Source organism: Hemitrygon akajei, chromosome 18 (genome assembly GCF_048418815.1).
Source record: "Hemitrygon akajei chromosome 18, sHemAka1.3, whole genome shotgun sequence".
In the NCBI taxonomy this organism is placed as follows: Eukaryota; Metazoa; Chordata; class Chondrichthyes; order Myliobatiformes; family Dasyatidae; genus Hemitrygon; species Hemitrygon akajei.
In genome coordinates, this window is record NC_133141.1 from 10,701,155 (window position 1) to 10,718,960 (window position 17,806).

General features: G+C 41.7%; 1 protein-coding gene across 1 annotated transcript in view; it reads left to right on the forward strand.

Moving 5' to 3' along the window:
- Nucleotides 1-1,369: 1,369 nt before the first annotated feature.
- Nucleotides 1,370-17,806, forward strand: part of dcaf7 (ddb1 and cul4 associated factor 7) — a 34,608-nt gene continuing 18,171 nt past the window's right edge. Inside the window, exons 1-2 of the mRNA XM_073070767.1 lie at nucleotides 1,370-1,788; nucleotides 7,684-7,795. Of these exons, the coding sequence (XP_072926868.1) occupies nucleotides 1,492-1,788; nucleotides 7,684-7,795 (409 nt within the window). The 5' untranslated portion in view covers nucleotides 1,370-1,491. The remainder of the gene's footprint in view (nucleotides 1,789-7,683; nucleotides 7,796-17,806) is intronic.

Consider the following 17,806-nt stretch of genomic DNA (forward strand, 5'->3'; position numbering starts at 1 on the left):
GGAACCATGCTACTACCGGAAGATGATCATGGAAATAGAATGGGCATGATTTTCCAACCTGTTCTTAATATAGAACTTATGGGGGGGGGGGGTGGTAATTGGAGGGTAGATCGATGAGGTAAGGAATTGATTGGTTCTATTCCTTGCCGAATAACAAGGATCAATCTGTCAGGTTATTACAAATGATTGGTGAACTCTCACCCATTAATAAGACGATCACCACTAATCAACACTGTAGCACAAACAGAAGTCTCGCCCCTTCGACAGCAAGGAAATATGCCACCACCCTCTTGATAGTTCATTGTCAGTCAACGTGTTCTCCTGATTGATGAATCAAATGTGAGATTTTGACAGGATACTTGCCTTTCATTAAAACAGGAGCATCTGCAGATGCTGGAAATCCAGAGCAACACACACAAAATGCTGGAGGAACTCAGTAAGTCAGACAGCATATATGTAGGGGAAATGAACAGTCAACTTTTGGGCCAAGACCCTGCTGCTTGACTTCATTTCGTTGCATTGGTCTACATGGATGTCAATCACTCAACGAGGACCCGCCCCCACCCCACCCCACCCCTCTGCTCTGCTCCTCGCCCTCCCAAAAGTTTTATTTCGAATCTGAATGGTAAGTTTATTTCGAATCTGAATGGAATCAGTCAGTGCGATCCTCGAACCAAACATTTTTAATCACATACAACGTGCCAACTGTCATTCCTGCATCTCAATGGTTTGTTCTACTGTTTTAGGAAATCTAGCTCCACCCACCGATCTGCGGCAGTGATTGGCTGCCACGACTGTTAGTCACCGCGATTTTCGAGACAATCTCGCGTAAAAGCTGATTTACTTGTACGTCGCGTCAACGCCGTAGGTAACGCATATCCTACGCCGTAGGGTGACGTGCACCTCCAAAAAACTCTCGCACCGCAGCAACTGTGATTGGTCCGCTTGGTAGCATCGCATTTCTGGTCGCTTCTTCTCCGCCATGTTTGTAGGCTGTGCGTACACCGATACTTAATAAATTAACCAAATCGTTAAATCTACCTGCCGACATGCGAAAGCGTTTGAAATGCATTTCCTCGTCCATGTCTCTCACGAAAAAACTCAACACAGTGGCATAGAAACCCCACCGCCAACTACTGTTTTGGCGCACATCAACGCATGCTCGCTACGGCGTAGAGCGACGCAAAACTGAAAATCAGGGTTACGGCGTAGGCTGCGTACGCACAACTATAAATCAGCTTCAACGTGCCAACAGTAATCCCAGCCACCAAACTCCTGCATCCTATTGGTTTTCTCTGTTGTCAGTCTAGGGAAAAATTGGTCCGCCCACCAATGTGCTGCGGTGATTGGGTATTACGACTGTCAGTTAATGTAGGGCTTCCTTTGTGAGTTTGAGCGGTTTATTGTGAGCGGCGGTGGCGGGTGTACCCTGACGAACGGTCCGTTGCAGGTGGGTTGAGCAGAGGCACAGGGTAGGCCTCTCCTCCCAAGATGAGCATGCACGGCAAGAGGAAGGAAATCTACAAGTACGAGGCACCATGGACCGTGTACGCCATGAACTGGAGCGTGCGGCCCGACAAGCGTTTCCGTCTGGCACTCGGCTCTTTCGTGGAGGAGTACAACAACAAGGTGCAGATCGTGGGGTTGGATGAGGAGAGCTCAGAGTTCATCTCCCGCAACACCTTCGACCACCCCTACCCCACTACCAAGATCATGTGGATCCCGGACACCAAAGGCGTCTACCCTGACCTGCTCGCCACCTCCGGGGACTATCTGCGCGTCTGGAGGGTAAGGCCAGCCTGAGGCCTGGCTGTGAGTGGGGGGTGGGGGTGGGGGATAGACAGCCAGAGAAAGGCCGAAGGCCCTGTGTTAGTGGGAGGTGGAGAGGTTGTGGGGTTGGAGAGGAGAGTCAGGGGGTATGGGGGAAAAGGGAGATGTCCCTGTGAGGGGTGGGTTTAAGACATAAGGAGAAGGGTAGAGAGCCGGGGTGGGGTGTAGATTTAAAAAGAAGTGGAAGAGCCGGTGTGAGGGGATTAAGGATCTGTAGGGGAGAAAGTTTGTGCTGGTTCCTATATTTTCCCTCCTTTCAATGAATGCTCAGATTATAGCCTTAATCTACACACGAGTAATTAACGTACCTACCCTAATGGCTTTGGGTTGTGGGAGAATGCCCGCCTGACTACAGGTATGGTGTCTAAGCTCAGGATTGAACCTGGGTTACTGGAGCTTTATTAAGTGCCATTACAGCTGACCATCTACTTCAGTACCCTGTTCCCGTTTCCTCTTTAGATCACTTGATCTTTTGGCATTACAAAATATCTACCTCCTTTGACAGATTTAATGATTTGGCCTCTGTCTTCTGTAGTCAACCTCACCATCCTCTAGGGTGTAGGCAATGAAACTTCTGATCTCAGTTTTCATTGGCACGCTTCATGTTCTGAGGCTGTGACCCAAGTTGTCATTGTATCCAATCTGTTTAGTCCTATTTTATAGGTATCTATGAGATCCATTCTCATTCTCCCAATAAATATAGGCCTAATCAACACAATTCCTCATACCTGCTCATGAATCAGAGTAGTACACTGTCCAAACATTCTTCTTTAAATCAGCAGACCAGAACTGCACACTGAACTCTTCTATATTCAGATCATCTTGTGATTGGTGGATGGGGAGGGATCGATGGGGGGAGGGTTCTTCTCTCACACCCTGCTCCATCCACCAATGAAGGGAAGTGATTGGTAGCATTAGAGGGAACCCTGGCAAGATCCCTGGAAGTGTTAGGTAGGAGAACGATGCTGAGAAGAGGGGGGGAAAGGTTTGTGACTGTTGGAACTGGTGGGGGGTGATGGTAAGATATCATGGTAAACTGAAGGGAGTGATGTAAATGAAGAGCTTAACTGGAGGAGGACAAGCCCATGGGGCCCCATCTGGGTTAAAGGAAGCCCAATGTGAAGCTATCTGACTAATAGTTGACCTTTAAAGAGTTGCTTGTGTAAGTTTGGTAAATTCCTGCTAAGAAGTATCATAGGAAAACAAGTACAAGAAAGAAACAATATCATGAAGCAAAGGTAGGCGTTTGACTAATTGCGGGTGAATAATTCACATGTGGGCCATGCAGAGTGAAATAACTTGAGGAGAGTATGAGACAGGAGAGGTCTTTCATTGGAAAAAATAGCTTAGTATGCACATAAAGAGAAATCTGAAAGTGAAAGGAAGGATTAGCCCAATAAGATGAAGAATAAAAGCAGAAGATAATGCAAGAAATATTTTTACCAAGGAAAAATATGACCAAATCTCATTAGGACTAGAAGTAATTGAGGTGATGGTTGATGTCCAAATGGATGAATAGGAAGCTGACTGTGCTTAAAATAAATCAAGAGAGATGCATCCTAGGTTACAGAAGGGTGGAGCTTTTTTTTTGGTAAAGGTGTGTAAGGACATGCCGGGCAACTTCAGGTTGGCCAATTTAACATTAGTGGTGTGTGAGAGATGTTGGAAACTTTTAACTGTGGAAAAACAAGTTTAATAGGTGCTTTGAGAAGCTCAAGTCAGATCAACAGGGATTTGTTGAAGACCAATAAAATCTTGCTCACCTGATTTGAAATTTGTATGTGGATTTTCAAAACTCATCTAACGCTCATGGTGCTGATTAGTAAAACAGGCAACATGGGAAAAAATAATGATGGAAATTGTATACAGTGCAATTAAATAAATCTTCTAAATTTTCAGAAAAAATATGAACTGAGGAAGTACAAGTACTCAAGAGGTCAGTAAATTGAAAAAAAAATGCTAGATTGTCATTTAGCAGTCAAGTTTACTGGAGAGATGAAGTGAAGGAAAAGGTGTAATAAGCCAAGTAATTATGTGTATTAAGGAAAAAGGACTTGCAGGTAGTTGAATGTGAGAGAGAATTCAGTAAAATATGGGGGTCTAGAGCTTCACAAGTGGGGATAGAGTGCATGAGTAGGGAAGTTGTGAAATAGCCAGAGCTCTTCTGGGGTCCTGTGTCCAATTCTGCTCCTTACACCACATCCTGGTGCCTCATTTACCTTTTTTTTAAATTAACATTAAGGTTATGGAGGGGGTGAGGAGAAGATTTGCAAAGTTGGTTTGTCAATAAGTCTTATCAGCAGCAAGGGTAAACTGGAGAAGCTGGTCAGGGTGTCTGGACCAGGGTTTGGCTCACTGCTTGACAAGGTTTACTTGTCTCTGCAACTAACGGGCTCCTGAATCGGATGCTGTGATGACTGGCTTTGTATCTGTGGACTCACTTTCGTGAACTTCAATTCTGAATGTTATTTGTGTACTTTTATTGTTTGCATGATTTGGTTTTTCTGCACATTAAGTGTTTGGTCTTTTTTATGGGTTCTTTTGTGATTTCTTTGTTTTGTGGTTGCCTGTGAGGAGACAAATCTCAAGGTTGTATAATATATACATACTTGGTTTATGTATTACAGTTAATAAAATGTTTATAGGTGTAATGAATGGAGTAGCTATAATCACAAATGGACTTTAAAAGAAACAATATTGGATAATCAAATTCACACTGTATAATAGTTTGAATCCAGGATTTGGGGGGTGGGGGCAGATGTTGCTTTTGTTTCTGCTCAGTAGCCTCCCAGACCAGCACACTTTATGACATGAAGGACCTGCAGGATTGCTCCTGAGTCCTGAACAACCACAATTGTAGAGTGTCTGCAGCTGGAGAAGCTGTTGTCTATCTGTGAGGCTGAGTGTTTCTGTACCACATTTCAAACGGCAGTCCCCCGGAGATTGAGTGTGCAGGTAAAGAGACCAGGAGTTTGCCCAACAAGTTATTCAGGGAATCACTGGGGGCTCTCTAATCAGTCCTCAATTCTGAATCTTGATGGGGCTTAGTCAGAGTCATGACCCCATGGGTGGTTCCACTGCACAGGAAAGAGAAAGCAGGAGGCATTCTAAAGGAGGGGTGCAAGCATGATTCCCGGATGGTTTGTTGCCTCGTGGCTGGGTGATGGATAGTGCTGAGTTACTGCAGGACACGCTGGAGGTCATTGTTCACAGCAACACCACTAAAAGGGGTGATGTGCTGCATGCAGAGTTAAAGAGATTAAGCAGCAGCACCTGGACGGTAGTGGTGATCTCAGGATTACCCTGGTGCCACATGTCAATGAGTGCAGGATGTTGTGTGGCTGGATTAATGATGATGGAGCTTTAGATTCCTGGGCCATTCAGAGTGGCTCCGGGGAAATTGCGGAGAAGTACAGTCCTGGGCATGGGGGTTGTAGAACCACAACTAAGCTGGGGCTAATGTCATTGCGGGCAGGTTTGCCGCTGCTGGGAAGTGTGTAAACTGTATTGTTTGAGGTGGGAAACACTGTTAGGATGAGAAAAGCATCCTTGGGGAGCTTTGTGGCAGATTTTCCAGACGACTATATGTTACTCTTGTTGATATCTTAACAATCTTTAATTTCACATTCTTTTAGTGTTAGTTACATAGTAACATTTTCCAGCAAACCTAATGTGTTTAAAGCAAGTGCAGTAAATAGCCCAGTGGGGTTTAAAAGTAGTGCAGGAAACAGGATTGCAGTAAGTTTAAATGAAGCATGGAAATGGGATCCTGTCTTGAAGCAAAGGCAGATATTTCCAGAAAGGGAAAAGGTGGGTGAGCATATTTCCATACAAAATGGTGGACTGCCAAAGTGTGCAGAGGGCAAAATGAAATAAAAAGGAAAGCTAATGACAAGCACTTAATGTAGCAAGGTCTGTAAAAAAAAAAAAAAAAAAAAAAAAAAATATACAAAGTGCAGGTATCAAACAGAAAGGCAAAACAAGAAAGCAGAGAGGCTTTAAAATGTATTAACAAGTACAATCAAAGATGCTTTATAATTACACGAAGAAAAACTTATTAGATGCCAAAAAAGCAACCAGAATGTGGAGGGACAAGATGTGGTCCAGAGTTTACAGAGAATGTGTCTAGTGAGCAGCAGTTCTATGAGTGAAAATGCCTCGTTAATGAGAGAGGTCAGAGGAGAATGGCCAAACTGGTTCAATCTGACAGTAACTCAAATAACCACATGTTACAGCAGTGGTGTGCAGAATAGCATCACTGAATGCACAACACATCAAATCTTGTAGTAGATGGGCTACAGCAGCAGACAACCATGCTGGGTTCCATTTCTGTATCTAATAAAGTGGCCATTAAGAGTATTGTACGGGGAAGTATGTGAAATTCTGAATGGAAGAAACATAATAAAAAGCACTTCCTATTGCTTAAGGAGGAAGGGGTAAACCAAGTAATTACAAACTATTAAATTTACTTTTATTGTGAGTAAAATTGTTGAAATCCATTTTAAGGAGCACTATAATCCTTCATTGAAAGATGAGGGTGGCCAGCAAGGATTTGTTGAGATGTTTGTAAATGACTAACTTAATTGAACTTGTGGGGATAAAAACATCTGAGGGGATGGAGGCAATCTATATGCTATGTTGCAATCTGTTTGAGCCTTAGCTAGGCTTTTGGGGTCCTGCAAGGCAAGCTGCTCGAGATCAGTAAATTGGGTCCTGAATTGAGTTAGTAGCAGGAAGGAAAAGTAATGGCTGATGAGTGGTTTTATGATCAGAGGCTTTTCATTATGGGGATCCATGGGGCTCAGTACTTGGTGCCTTGCTATTTGTAATATATATTTGTGGTTTAAATCCAAATTTGGGACGGGGGGAGAATTGCAGATGATACACTATTTGGTATTGAGGTAAAGAGCTTTCAACTACAGAAAGGATATAAGTGGCATTGTCGATTGGGTCAAAGAATGGTAAATGGTATTTAATCCAAAGAGGGACAAAGGGAACTGGGACTGTTTCCTAGAGGTAGCGGTAAGGTGGTTACAAAGACATGGAATGTTTTCCTTTATTAGTTAAGGTACAGATGTGAGAGCAGAGAATGTATGCAATATTGTCGAGACTTCAGCTTGAGTACCGCAGAGCTCTGATAGCTGCATCACAGGAAAAATGTGATTTCTTTTGATGCAGAAATCTTTGAAGATGGCCAGAAATGGAAGTTGTACTTATGAATAATCCAGGGTTTTCATTAGTACAGAGAATGGACCTGAGGAGTATAAAATAGGAAGGACCTAATTCCTAAGAAATATTCAAACCATGGGGCAGAGATTTTAAATCTATTGTTAGATTAGACAGCATGTGAGGAATTTTCTTTTCCAGGATGGAGTTTGGAGATTGCTGCCTGAAAGGGTAGGGAGGCAAAATTGTCATCACATTCAGACAACACTTGGATGTGTGCTACAGGAGTCATAACCTGCAGAGCGAGAAAGCTGGATGAGGCTGACTGGCCCTTTTTGTTTGACATAGATATAATGGGCCAATTGGTCGTCAATACAGTAGCATTACTGTGATTTCATTCTATAATAGAAATGTATAAGTGGCCTTGATTCTTCTGGTTTTTTTTGTATCAATATTTACACATTCCTGAGGGTATATCAATGTTGGGTATGATGATTTCCCCAAAGCATGAATTGCCCTCTGATGTCCAACATCCCTTGAAGTCTGGTAATTCTGTTGTGAATTCAGAAGGAACCTTGGGATTTTGGGTGATTTAGCAGCTATACTGAGCAGGGGCTTCAGGGCTTTTCAAGATTGGGAAGAAGAGTGCAAGTGATGAAATGTGCACATATTTTCTTAATATTCCAGGTGAGCGATACTGAAACCCGGCTGGAATGTTTACTAAACAATAACAAGAACTCTGACTTCTGTGCTCCTCTGACTTCATTTGACTGGAATGAAGTGGATCCAAATCTCTTGGGTAAGGCTGTGCGCTGCCTCTCGGCTAATTGCATACCTTCTGGAAACTCTGGCGATGGGTGGCGCATAATTTTGTGCAATTAGAACCATAAATGTTACTCTCCTTCTATAGATTTTGGGTAAAACCTTTGTAATGATGCCAGATGGTTACAGAGCAGACAGATTGATTACCCAGGGGGAAGTCTGTGGCTCTGAGTGAACAGAACCCCCTTGATGTGTTTGCTGGTTTATTGCATTACTCCATTGCAATATTAAACAGATGCTAGGAGCTAAATTTGAGACAGCATACAACTGGTAAGGATTTGGGTTTATTGCAACTCTTCCTGTTTTTAAATACCGGTAGTGAACTTTACACTCATCAGTGTGAGAGGAGTTAAACCCTGGCCAAGTTCGGGAAAGAGATAAGGGGAGGGGGGGTATGGAAAGAAACTATGATTGGGAACAATTTATTTCCTGCATTTTTCAATCTGATATTTCTCAGATTGAACTAAAGGTTCAATCTTTGTTTTGGTTAAGTTAGCAAGTATTCATTTAATGGTGTGTTTTTTAAATCCAAAGGCTAATGAAAGATTGAATTAAAGTTGTTTCAAGAATTAAAACTTTCAAAAGATAGTACATTAAACAAAACTAATTTGCCAAATTACTTGGGTCTGTAGTTGGACATTACAAAAGTTTTACTCACTAGTATGGGGGCTTCTGATATTTGTGTGAAGAGGCTGTGCTTCCCAACTGCAGGATGGTAATTGCCACTTTTCCATTTGTAGATTGATTGATAGTTGTCCTGTTATTTGCTGAATGGGAAGGAGTTGCTCAGATTCATTTATGTAATTGTGTGCTACCATGGATGTAAGCTGCAGTGAGAGAGGCCTTATAATGATTAGAGGGTTTGCAGCAACAGCTAAGTATTCATTTCATTTAGAATTTTTTTAAAATCTCAATGGTTGAAGGTGCTCTTTTGATAGATGTGTGTGTGAAGCCAGTATTTGGCATTATCAGTTATCTGTGTGCAGTAGTCAGGGATGAACGTTGATGTTTTCATCTATTACTATTCATGGAAAAATCTGCCAGGAATTTGATTTCTGAATGTGTATCTGTTTTGTTGATTTTTATGTCCTGAAATGGAATATTTCATCATGAAAATATGCAGGAGAGGTGGAGGTACTGAGAAAAGGAAACTGATTCCTTGTAATTGACAGTGTGGGGAGAGATGCAGTTGAGGTAACTGGGAATCAGTGCGTTTGTAGAAGACGGTGGTGGATAATCTGTCTATTGAGATGGAAACAGATCAAGAAAGTCCAAGGCTAAAGCCCTCCCCTCCACTGAGCACATCTATTGTACACGGAGTGTTGTTGCTGGAAAGCAGCATCCATCATTTGGGCTGCCCACCATCCACATGAGCTCTTCTTGCTGCTGCCATCAGGATGAAGGGAGCCTCAGGACTCTCACCATCAGGTTCAGGAATGGCAGAGCCAAATAGCCTAGTTCTGCAGGTAATTCCAGGCAGCCTTGATGTTGAGTTTGGGGCTGTATGGAGCCCATACCATCTGTTGTTAAACTCCTTGTTCTTTTCACTGAAACTCCTGTCTGCTGTGAAATTTTTGCTTGGGGGAGACCTTGCTGATGCAGGATGACCACCTTGTTTCTTGTTGCTATGCTCACTCTTGCTGTGGTGTAAGAATTGATGATTTGAAGGTTAAACTGTCACATCTGCCACACCCTCACCTTTTAGTTGTCCTTCGCTCAGTTTGTTTGTTTCAGTTAATCAGTTTAGTTCATTCAACTCATTGTTATTGATATCAGCATCCTGTTTGCTATCTTTGTTTAACATTGCACTTGGCTCGATACCTACAAAGTAATGACGTTTTTATTTGAAAAGTGGTCTAAAACATAATGTTACTTTAAACATAATGAATAAAACATAATGAAATACAAAAACTCCTCTAACATTAATATTTTTGGAAAATGAGTGTTTGGAAGTTTGCTCTTTTCTAATGGCATAATGCAGGAGACAAAAAATAAACTTCTAAAACAAAATTTACATAAAATCTGGAATGCTTAAGACTTTTGCACAGTACTGTATTTATTAGAAACACGAAACTGCTTACTTTTTTCCATAGATGCTGCCTGGCCTGCTGAGTTCATCCAGCATTTTGTGTGGGTTGCTTTGTGTTTACTATTATTTTCCTCTTTTGTATTAGCACACTTTGTCTTGCTCACTGGCTCTTTGCCCACCCCTTTTGGTGCTGTATTTCTTCCTATTATGGTTCTTGGATTTATTGGTAACAATGAGATTGAAGGCTATATTAGGGAGAGCTCCAGAAGTGATGAGGTCAGTCATGGTGAGGGAAAATGTGGCCAGTTGCTTCTCTGTGTAGTCTTGATTCAGGCGGAAGTACGTGGAGGTGTCTGAGAACTGCTGCCTGGCCTCTGCAGGGTAGAGTTCTGTCTGCCAGCCTACGACAGCATTGCCGTTTGTGGATTTGATGGTAAGGGATGAGGTTGGAGTGGGTGTGCAAGTGGCAGTTAATGTCCTATTGGCAGCTAGATGAAAATATCCAGAGCAGGTTATCCAAGAGGATGGGGGGGGGGGGGGGGGCGGCGGGGGGGGGAATTGTTGCCAAAGAAGTAGGCGTGGAGCTAATGGAAAAAGAATGGTGTTGTGGCGAGTGTGGAACTCATTGAAGTGAGTGAGTGTGGAGGGATGACGGTAAGGCCCCTGCTGAGGACAGGATGTTCTGCTTCGGAAGTTTGGTGGGGATAGTGTAGACACAGCAGAGCTGGGGTCAGAGGAATGTGGGGGTTTGGAGAGGTCGGGGAAAGTGGATTATAAAGAGGGTTTAGGAGTGAAAAGGGGATTTGAAGATGAGTAGAGGGAGGCATGAGAGATCTGGGGTGGGTGGAGAGTAGTGGTGAAAGAGGAGCAGTATTACCCAGTTGCAGTCTGAGAGGTCTTGGCCTGGAGATGGTTGAGCTCCTGATCCTTCCTGGACAAGGAAAGAGACAAACCATGTTTTGATTTGACAGAGTTTGAAGTGTTGTAGAGGTCCGTGTAAGGTCATGAAGTGATAGGCCTAGATGTATGAGAGAGAGTGCCAGCAGACCTGCACGTAGAGGTTTCAAAGGTACATTTAATGTCAGAGAAGTGTATACAATATACATCCTGAAATGCTTTTTCAGGATGAGGGTATTTGTAGAATATGTTGGAGAATATCCTTGCTGTGTGGCTTAGGAACAGGCTGGGCCCAATTTTGCTGTATTTTCTGGATGCTCCTCATTCATAGACAAGAATTCTCAAGTTGGTGAAAATGTTGCTTTTTTTTTGGGAACATGTTTGAATTGTTGCCTATTTCCGTGTTTCATGCTGTGATAGAGCTTGGAGTAGAATGCTTGCTTCAGGAATTTGGGTGCGGGCAATGTTAGGTCTCACGCAAGTAAAAGGCCCATGTATTGAAGTGGGTTTAGTTTGATTAGAGCCTTTGTTAGGAGAAAGGTTGCTGATTTAGGCAAAGGATTTGAAAAATTTTGAGATGCCACTGCTGACACATCTCTCGTACATTGAGGTGCTTGCTGTGAGTGGTCAGTGTTTTCAAAGTATAAAAGAAGCTGGGCTATTTGATCTTTGAATGCTGTATCCCTTAGTTGACTAATGTTTGGCATGCTGGAAAAATAGAAAGTTACATAATCAATGTCTGCCTTTGCTAAGAGGTGGTATTTAGAGTGTGGAAAGTGACCCTTGTTTTCACAGTCTCCTAGTGAGCACTTATTTATAAGGAGGCTGCATTGTGCAGTAAGGGCAGATTGGTAAGTGGCGTTTGTTTTGTGGATTTTTGTGGAGGGCCCTTTCTTGCATGCTTCAGTGGATGATCTGGAGTTCAGCTTCTGAAATTGAGTGAATGTAAGCATTGTCTGATCTTGAGGTTGGAGTGACCCTGATTCTACGATGGAGGTGAAAATGTACATTATTAGTTCACCCTGTAGGAAGTTTGTTGATGTGAGGTGCAACATTACATTGTGAAGAATTGTAATAATGGTTTGAATGGAGGCAGGGAATTGTTCCATCTGCACTGGGATTAGGTTAAAGATGGGTCTATTAGTTAAAAATCATGGTTTGCATATTCACAAGTATAACTTGGAATGGAGATGAATCAGAATTGGAATGGAGCCCAATTTGAGGAGGATTCTCTCCACAGATCTCAGTTGACATTCAAAAGGCTATTGGTAAGTCAAAAAAGACCACATACAGTGGCTCTGCTGTCTCTACATTTTTCTTGGAATTGTTACACAGTGAAGGCCACATCCATTGCACTGTATCTGTGAAAGATGAAGTCCGCTGGTTCTTTGGTCACTGAGAGAAAGTGATCAGTGCCCTTGCAGTGACTTTTCATGTGGAGAGGGTTATTCACCTGAGAACAATTGGCCATTACTTTGTATTTCTTACTTCCATCTTAACTTGATGCACAGTTCAAAAGCATATTCATTCAGACAGGTTAACGTGATTATTTCATTTGGCAGGCACTTGAGGGTATATTTGACTATGTGATTGTGATCTAACAGTGATGAAATTAGGTTGTGTTGCAGACATCATGTGCACTTGTCTTTTTATATATATCTATCTCTCCTTCCTCAAATCAAAGGAACTTTCTCAAAAATGTGAGCTCTATAGCTAATTCCTGCATGACAGACTAAGGATAAAAGCTATTTTTCCAAGGCAATCAAATCTTAGTTTTTACAATTTTGTATTATGCTCGGTACTCCTGATTATGTTGCTTAATCTATTTTCCAATTCCATTTTATTTTATTACAGCATGGTAACAGGTCCTTCTGGTCCAACAAGCCTGTGCTCCGCCAATTACACCCCATGTGACCAATTAACGTACTATCCGTATGTACATTGGAGGAAACCCACGTGGTCACAGAGAGAACATACAGACTCCTTACAGACAGTAGCAGGAATTGAACCCAGGTCGCTCTCGCTGTAAAAGTAATACGCTGACTGCTACACTATTGTGTCATCCCATAAGCAACACCCAATGCTGCACTTGAACCCATGATTCTGGGATTAAAAGTCCCGTGCTGTACTGACTGAGCTAGCTGGGCTATGCAATATCCAGTTGTTGCATGCAGTGTTTCTGTTGCTGCCACTTGAGGTATTAGCTTTGTTTCGACTTCCCCTGAAATTGGTCCACTGTTAGAGGTTGCAGCATTCTTTGGAGAACTCATTCTTTAGTCTATGCTATGATAACTGCAGTGCTCCAGAATCCCAGCCTACAACCTGTGGGATCAATGTTCTAGGACAATCTGCTAACCTGTACCAGTAGACCACCATTGTCTCTGCATTCCCTTAAATCATCCTGACGTTTTTGATTCATCAGTTCAGGCATGTAAGCTCTTTATATTTGCACCACTCAGGGTTTATTTTACCCATAAAGCATGGATTGTGGAGTGTTGAGAGGGCTTGAAGCAGTAAACCACTATACTGTCCATATAAATTAAATCTGCATTCGTCTGATCATGGTGAATGTTGAGTAAGAATGAGGATCTGGATCAATTTTTAGACCACAAGTTATAGGTGCAGAATTGGGTCATTTGGCCCATCAAGTCTACTTCACCATTTCATCATGCCTGATCCAATTTTCCTCTCAGTCCCAATCTCCTGGCTCTCCCCCCCCCCCCCAATATCCCTTCATGCCCTGACCATTCAAGAATCCATCAACCTCTGCCTTAAATTCCACAGGTTCACCATTCTGTCTAAAAAGAAATTCCTCCTCCTCTCGGTTCTAAATTCTGAAGCCATGTCCTCTGGTCTTGCTCTCCCACCACAGGAAATATCCTCTCCATATCCACTCTATCAAGGCCTTTCACCATTTGATAGGTTTCGATTAGGTCACCTCTCATTCTTCTGAATTCTAGTGAATACAGGCCCAGAGCCGTCAGACTCTCTATATATGATAAGCGTTCAATCCTGGAATCATTTTTGTGAACCTTTAAGCCCTTTCTTGTTTCAGTACATCCTTTCTAAGATAATGGACCCAAACCTGCTCACAATACTTCAAGTGAGGCCTCACCAGTGCTTTGTAAAGCCTCAACATTACATCCTTTTATATTCTTGTCCTATTGGAATGAATACTAACATTACATTTGCCTTCCTCACCACAGACTCGACCTGCAAATTAACCTTTAGGGAAACCTGCACAAGGACTCCCAAGGCCCCTTTGCACCTCAGAATTTTGTATTTTCCATCCATTTAGAAAACAGTCAACCCTTTCATTTCTTCTACCAAAGTGCATGACCACACACTTCCTGACACTATTCCATTCTCCTAATCGAAATCCTGCAGCCTCTCTACTTCCTCAAAACTATCTGCAAACTTTGGGGAGGAAAAAATCAATCCTATCATCCAAATCATTGACGTATAACATAAAAAGAATTAGTCCCAACACAGACCCCTGTGGAATGCCACTGGTCTCCAGCGGCCAACCAGAAAAGGCTCCCTTCATTCCCACTCTTTGCATCCTGTCAATCAGCCACTGCTTTGTCCATGCTATAAATCTTTCCTGTAATACCATGGGCTCGTAGCTTGTTAAGCAGCCTCCTATGTGGCACCTTGTCAAAGACCTTCTGAAAATCCAAGTGCGCAACATCAACCGATTCTCCTTTGTCTATCCTGCTTGTTATTTCTTCAAAGAATTCCAACAGATTTGTCAGGCAAGATTTTCCCTTGAAACCATGCTGATTACAGCCTATTATATCATGTGTATATTCAGTGCCTTCCGAATTGCTTCCAGAAATTGCTGTTCTGCCATCATTCTTTTCCTGTCGATTCTGGCCAGCTTCTCTCTCAAGTCTCTGTCGTTCCTTTTACTCCACTGTAATGCTGATACATCTGACTTTTGCTTCTCCTTCTCAAATTTCAGGGTGAATTCTAACATATTATGATCACTTGCCCCTAACGGTCTTTTACCTTAAACTCTCTAATCAATTCCTGTCCATTGCACTTTGAGCGGTTCAGGACAGTGGCGCATGTTGACTGTTTGCAGCAACAGAATTGAGAATGGCATCAATGGGACTCCAGATTCTGTGCATAGTCCTTGTGTGGTCGGATAACTGGGAGCCATCGTAACCTGTGTCCTTTGTGGAGGGTGACAACTTTAATTGGAAGCAACTTTGTGGTGCAGATAATTTGGGAAGGTCTTTGGATGAACTGCATTGTTCAGAGCACCAGACAGATACAATGTAAAGTGTAAGACTCCCTCTTGGCGAGTCTAAAAATAATTATTAATTTAGTTGCCTTAGCTAATTTGATCTGGTGATGTGGCTGTAGTATATTTGGCTGCAGGGCCATTTTAATTTTCACTATCATTCTGGTTTTCCTATATATTGCTTTATTCACCAATTAATTCATCACTTTTCGTGTTTACACTAAAGCCTGAAGAACAGTCACAAGGCCAAAGCACTTCAGGAGAAAAACACAGGAAAATTACTTAACCCTCAAATATCTGGTCTTTTGAAATCTTGCATAAGATGCTGCTCCAAATTTTGCTGCTTTATTGTGAAATTCTTCCAAGTTTTCAACCTGAATTCTCTTAAAGCTATTTTGTTAACAAAAGGCGCTGGAGTAAGAACTTTTGCCTCAAAGTTATAAGGTTGTGGTGTTTTCTGGTCTAATTCCAGAGAAAGGTAGAAAAATTCCAAACTGAATTTTCAATACTGAAAGTTGTGTGGTGATTTAATGGTTAAATCACCGCACCAGTAATGCGGAAGTCTGAATTAATAATATAGAGGCAGGAGTCCAAATACAATTGTAACATCTGCAAATTTAAAATTCAGTTAATAATCTCAATAAAAATTCTTGCATCAAAAAGGGAGTGAAAGCATAGCTCATTTCATTGTTATTCTTATGAGTAAAATCTATCAAGTTTATGCAGTCTGCCATACATTTGAATACAAACCCACCAGAATATAATTGATTTTTTTTTCTGACCTCAGGTGGATGAGGTAACCTATCAGTTCAGTAGTAATCAAAAATAGAAAGTAAATATCTTTCTGAACTGGCTGTTTTTTGTGATGTCTGAGGAGGTAGTGCATTGGAGATTCTGCTCTTTGGTTAAGGCACTAAACTGAGTTTCTGTGTCCTATTGTGAAGATGGTTTGAGAATAACTTGGTTAACCCCAGTGCCTTGTCAATAATTATTCTTCAGTCAAGGTAACCTAAAAGCAATCATATCAATTAGTTGCTGTGGTTTCTATAAGACTTCAAGGTACTTTTGTGGCCGAGAAGGTCATTTGTGATATTGTGATTAAGTATTTGCAAGTTTTCTTAACAGACCAGCACCCTATCCATGAAACTCTGCTATGATCTTGATGTGATATAAAGCTAAATTTAATCTTGCTGCTGATGCAATAATTTGTGCCATTGTAGACTCTGATCCAAATCCATTTGGGCATCCAGTTAGAGATCGACTGGGTTGCCAATCACATCACATAGATTCCTTATAAAAACAAAAAGGGTGATTTATTGTATGTGTCTGTAGCCAGTTATGTACTTAATTAACTGTACTTTATAATTTTCTGAGATCATGCGTTCCAGGGAATAAAGATCCTGTGTGGCCAAGTCTCCCTGTAACTAAGGCCTCTAGTCCATGCAGTATCCAAATATCATGTACACTCTCACCAGCTTGACAATGCCTTTCCTATAACAGGGTGATGAAAATTGTATACACTGCTTCAAGTGTGGCCTCACTAATGACTTGTACAACTACCACATAATGTCCCTACTCCTGAATGAAGGCCAGCATGCTAAATGTCATCTTCACCACTTTGTCTCCTTGTGCAGATGCTTTCAGTGTACTGTGCACCTACCTGTATTCCCTGGTCTTTGTTCCACAATGCTCCACTCCACCATTCTATGTACAAGTCCTACACTGCTTTGAATGTCCAAAATGCATTATCCCACACTTATCTTGGCCTATCTCCCTAATTGATCTCACTCTTTATAAATTCTTTGTACCGGTAATCTGCTTGCTATCAACAAGACTCCCTAATTTAGCTTCAGCAAACTTGCTAATCATGCCATGTATATTATTTCCAAATCATGGAATCACTTTCAACTCTCTTTCTTGGATTCACTCTCACGTTCCCAGTCTGCTTCAGTAACCAAAACACATCTCGCTTGAAAGCATCCTTGGAAATTATTACAAAAGCTAATTCCTCCCTGCTTGTTGTTCGGTTGATGCTTGCTGATTTTTGATTTTTCAGTCTATCCCGTCATTGGCTTCCTATTTCATTGGTTACTGTTGCCATTACAACTGTCTTTGTCTTTTTTTTTCTTTTAAGGCTCACCTTCAGCAGAGACATCAAGGGATATAGCTACTGAACCAGTAGAAATTTCTTACAATGAAATATTTAGAAAATAAAAGTTATCGTTTCTGCTTCTGTCAAATTCAGTTCTTTGCTGATTCCCTGCTCTCCCTGTTAAGGGTCTGGAATGTTCTGTTGAACCATCATCCTTCTGCTTTGACTTAAAGTACTTTGGCTTGTGGTGAGGCATAGAAACAGAACACAAATATTCCCATGGTAATTCGCCTCTTCCTCGATACTTGCAATCTGCTCCAGTTGTACAACTGAGAGTTCTCTGTGCCTACACTTCTGGCCTCTGAATTTTGCATTTATGCAATTGGCATTCCCTACAAAGCTCCAAATGTCTTTAAATGTTTGTACCCCATCCTGCTTTTATTAAACTGTGCCTAAGAATATCATCCCGGGATTCAATCCCGTGAATCTAAGCTACACTGTCCTTGGGTACAGGGATCAAAATTACTTGGTTTTCCTGACCTGATCTCATTGTAAGTCTTGTAAAATGACAGTAACCCTTGCTGTTGTAACTGTGTCATGTGCATTAAAAACCCATAGACAACCCTTGGTGATACTTTGATGTTAAACATACAACAAAGATACAAAATGGGTATTAAAATTCATTTTGAATAGAAGAATAAAATTAAACTGCTTTTTAAAT